The sequence below is a fragment of the Crocodylus porosus genome, unplaced genomic scaffold, assembly GCF_001723895.1.
Source record: "Crocodylus porosus isolate Cpor-Errol unplaced genomic scaffold, CroPor_comp1, whole genome shotgun sequence".
Lineage (NCBI taxonomy): Eukaryota > Metazoa > Chordata > Crocodylia > Crocodylidae > Crocodylus > Crocodylus porosus.
In genome coordinates this window covers 1,326,513-1,331,122 of record NW_017728927.1, presented here as the reverse complement: position 1 = coordinate 1,331,122, position 4,610 = coordinate 1,326,513, and the positions used below count along the sequence as shown (strand labels likewise).

Sequence of the window (4,610 nt, the reverse complement as noted above, 5' to 3'; positions counted from 1 at the left end):
GGGCCCGAGGGGGGCCCAGCAGGGAGGTGGCTGTTCTGGTCCCTACTTAGGAAGACGGAGGCAAAGAAATCGTTAAACATGTTAGGTTTGCCGTCTGGTGTGACGACCAAGTTACCCATGTCGTCCTGTAAGGGCCCCACATTACCTGGGACCTTCTTTTTACCCCCTACGTATTTAAAAAAAGACTGCTTTGTTTTAATTTTGCATACTTGGGCTCAGGAGATGCCAGAACCCATAACCTTGTAGTACACAAAGTGACACTAACAGTGCAGGGTGGTAAAGTATAGGCAGGACAGCAAGTTGGTATGAATTCTTATATGTTATTTATATCTTAAAATATAATAGCTAATGGGCACGTTGATGAATGAGATGCAGTGTTATCTGGCATACTGCAATCTGCACTGCTGGGATTCCTAAAGCATAATTCTGATGCTGCAACTGCAAATACTACATGTTACCTTTCTGGGCAAACAATGTTAACGGCTGATTTAGGAAACATCCCCTGCTGGCTCTGCACAAATATGGGGGTAGGGAGGGGAAGCAGCAGGGCAGAGCTGTCATACCCAACAGAGTGCCCCTGGTGCCTTGGAACCATCTTAGGGCAGGATGAGTCAAGGGGTGTGTGGGGATATACTTAAAAGTGTTTTTAAGCATCAATTTAAAAAGATAAAATATGCAGTGCCATCCATTCCACCCCCATGCAGACATGAATTTCTCCTGAAGTCAAGGGCAGAGCTCCACATGACTTCTATTAGAGCACCAAGCTTATACCCACAATATCTATTCCTAAATAAAACATGTGTGCAAGGATCAGCTGATTATGCCTCTACACTTGCAGATCATGCTGCTGGCAGGCTGGGGAACACCAACTGACAGACCACCTCTGTCACAGCACTCATGAAAGGGCTAAAAGTACACATCCCTCTCTAGCCCAAGGAACCTGTCCTATACACTTTTCCTCTAACATACCTACTCAGTTTCAGGCACAATTTTGCACTTAATTTGCAGCAATACATACAAGCAATAGCTATGTATAATTAGGATGACTATATTCTTTTTAAGGAAATCCGGGACACTATCCCCCTCCCACCCAATCGCCACCCCAGGCAGGAAGAGCGGTGTCCAGCCCAGCCTGCCCCCAACCTTCGGCCTACAAAATCTGGGACTGTCCCCGCCAAACCAGGATGTATGGTCACCCTATGTATAACGTAGTTTGAAATTAAATAAATCAAAATGTTAATTGCTCATATATATAATTAAACCACGCCATAATAATATATATAATTTATATATTATATGTAAAAATGCATATGTTTCTGTATATAAATATATATTTAATAAAAACCAGTATAATCATATATATAAAAACCATTCCATAGGCAGATAAGAGATTCATTACAGTATCAGAAAAGGATAAAGTGTCATACTGCAACAATGGTTATTTATTTTGTGCCACCTGTGTGCCCTTTAAGATCTCAGTAAAACACAGCTACAAAAGATGATGAGTTACAAAAAAAAATAAAAACAAAGCTTACAAGTATGCTGCATTTGAAGACAAGTGCATTAAATCACCATGGAACAGGCAGGTATTATCTGAAATAACTGCATTTCCACAATGTATTATTTTGATAGGATATTTCTCCGATACATTTTTGTAGCAAAATGGCTACTGACAACAGACGCATGTGACTACAGCAGATAACTAGACAGTCCAAACCCACTTCAGCCAATCACATTCCTCTTCTCTCAATACCCAGTGTACAGCTTACTTAGAAATTGAATTTGTGAAAGGAATTATCTGATTTACCTCCAAAAGATAGGACTTCCTGCTATTCTCTGGCAAACACAAATGCAAGGCAAGTCACAACTTTAAGTTACATTCTGTGGCCCTTCTTCAAGAAAAACCCCAGTTGACCCACAAGGACATTTCCCTGTTCAAGATTGCTGAATTGGCCCTTAAGGTTTTTGTATTTTGAAAGTGAATAAAACATGTTATTAAGGGATTGTTCATCCTTAAAGCTATAGGAGTTATCAGGAAAGCCATTACTCCTGCAAAAGCTAAAACCGTTTTCAAAAATTAATATCCTTTTGACTCAGCATGTTTGAACTATAGTACTTATTCAAGGAGATATTTTACAAAAGCCACAGTTCAATAAATATGCAGCAGCAGCTTCTTCAAACACTCTGAACTGTAAATCAGCCGTAAAAATGAATCACAGAGGGCCAATTTTATCTGTGGTTTTCAAATGTCATTGTCAATATTTCAGGCAGCCTCAATAGTAAATTACACTTACCCGCCAGAGACTCGGTGTCTGTGTCGACTTCATTGTAAACTCAGGTTTTGTTCAAATTGTTTCTTTTCTTCTTAAAAGGTAGAGATGATGTTATTTTTCTTAAAATAAATGCCTTGGTAAGAGTTACATGCATATTCAGGGAATTAGGGAAATTTCCAAGACACACTTTCCATTCAGGATTCTGTAGACAGGATGACAACAGACAGCTCCCCTCCACTGCCCTATCCCCTCCCCACACACTTCATCAGCAAGAAGGAAGCCTCTTCTGCAAGCTTCCTTCTCCCTTCCCTCTCCCCTGCAACCTATACTAAGCTCCCGTCTCCTCTCTTCCCAGGGTCTCTTACTCTTCTGCCCACTGCAAGTTGCCTTTTTACCAGTATCTCACCTGAACTCTGTAACCCAGCTTCCTTTTGTCCCTTCCCCAAGTTTTCTTCCACTCTTCTACACCTTAAGCTCTCTTCCCTGCTTTCTTCGCCTCCAGGCTCTTTCCCAACCCCATGCCTCATGCCCTCTCCCCATTCCCACTGTCTCTCCCCTGTGCCCTTCTAATGCCTCAGGACCACTCTGCCTCCCAGTTTGGGATTTAGTGCAGAGATTTGCATACATTTATTGCCATGAGACATGAGCAAACATCAAAGTGCAAGCTGAACAGAAAGACAAATTTGCATCCACTGTGCCTTGGCCTTATCTCCTGGGTGCGTGCGTCTTGGGATTGGAGGTAGGAAAGGGGGTGCTACCTGCTGCTGCCCTGGCTAATTGCCTCTGCCTGGCGGCTGCTCCCAGCTCAAGTGAACTTCTGTGACACTGCCTTTCACTTCTTAGCTTGGTAACCAAGGTGACAGCATTTTTGTTGCTAGGAGACATAAGAATGACTGCTTTTCCACCCCCTACTTCTCCCCCCCACTTCCTCTACTTGGTCATAGTTGGCTAGAGAACAAGGCCTCCCAGTATGGTGTCATATCACTGTGGCCAAGGAGAAATGGCTCAGGAATCAATACAGTATTCCTATGGGGTTGTTGACCCAGAAATTACCCACACACTTTGGGAGAGATTATTAATAAACTGAACTGGGATAGGGTGGGGGAAATCTCCCAACCAGCAAAGGTAAGATAAATCCAAAACCTGATATTTGCAAGGAGGAAAAAATACCTTAAGGCAGAAGTTCTCAACCGTGGTGATACAGTGACCCCGAGTGCTGGATGGCAGCGGTGGGGAACAGGGAGTTCACATGCAGCAGCCACCGCTGCCATCACCACTCTACACCACCGCATGTACCCCCTGGGAAGTTTGAAGCCCCCTTTTAAGTTGCTCATGACACCCTGGGGGTTCACGACCCACAGTTTGAGAACCCCTGCCTTAAGTGTTCAAGCAGTTGAATCCAGAATCCAAACTCATGAAGTTCCCCAAATGTTGGCTCACATGGGGTCAAACACTACAAACAAATCTGGTACCTCTTCTTATCCTAGCCCCTTCAAGAGGCTCTCATGCAGCCTCCAATAACTTTTCTGCCTAACAGTTATTCCACCCTACAACGGCAGCAGAGGAACTGGGAGCACATGCATTGAACCCTATCAGAGTCAGAGTCAATCTTCGTTGCAGCTGCCATGGACTACACAGAAATATGGAGCACGGAGGTTTGTCTTTCCTATTTGTGTGACAACAGCATCAAGATACAAGATCATTTGTATTCACCAACCTGAACTCAAAATCTTGAGAAACTCAAGATGGCTTTTCAGGGTGGTTTTTATTCAGCCATGCAACACCATCAATTATTATACATCCTAGGGCATTATAAGTCTTAAGACATGTTCCCTGTCTACAAAGATTTTAGTCTAAGGTAAACAAACCAACCTAAAATAAGACACGCACTCATTCAGAAAGAGAGAGGCCCAGACAGGTCACACATCCCTGTGCTGCATACAAATTTCAAACAGGTTTCCTATAAGGTGAAGGCTAGGAACAGATTGACTTTTATTAGTAAATGTTTAGGATTGGGAATCCAGAAAAAAATGACAAAGCTGATATGGAAATACAGAGCACCCCAGTGAAGGACTAACAACAGAGGGATAGGGGTGAGGAGGGTAGCACAACTAGGTTACAGGAGATACAATGTTAGCCAGCTAACCCTGGGGGGTGGGGAAGGGGGGGTGTTTCTTAAACTGGATCACCGGTTTAAGTGATCAGATACTGGTTTAGACCTGTAACGGAACATACGTTCAGTGCACATAAGTCAGTTTCAAGATCGCCAAAACCAGTTTGAGATACACTTGGCTGAATGTAATATCAGACTTAACTGATTGAGCTCAAACTGGTTTA

General features: G+C 43.1%; 1 protein-coding gene across 1 annotated transcript in view; it reads right to left on the bottom strand.

Moving 5' to 3' along the window:
* Nucleotides 1-4,280, bottom strand: part of DNAH3 (dynein axonemal heavy chain 3) — a 112,004-nt gene extending 107,724 nt beyond the window's left edge. The window contains exon 1 of the mRNA XM_019542168.1: nucleotides 2,295-4,280. Within this exon, the coding sequence (XP_019397713.1) occupies nucleotides 2,295-2,327 (33 nt within the window). The 5' untranslated portion in view covers nucleotides 2,328-4,280. The remainder of the gene's footprint in view (nucleotides 1-2,294) is intronic.
* Nucleotides 4,281-4,610: the final 330 nt, after the last annotated feature.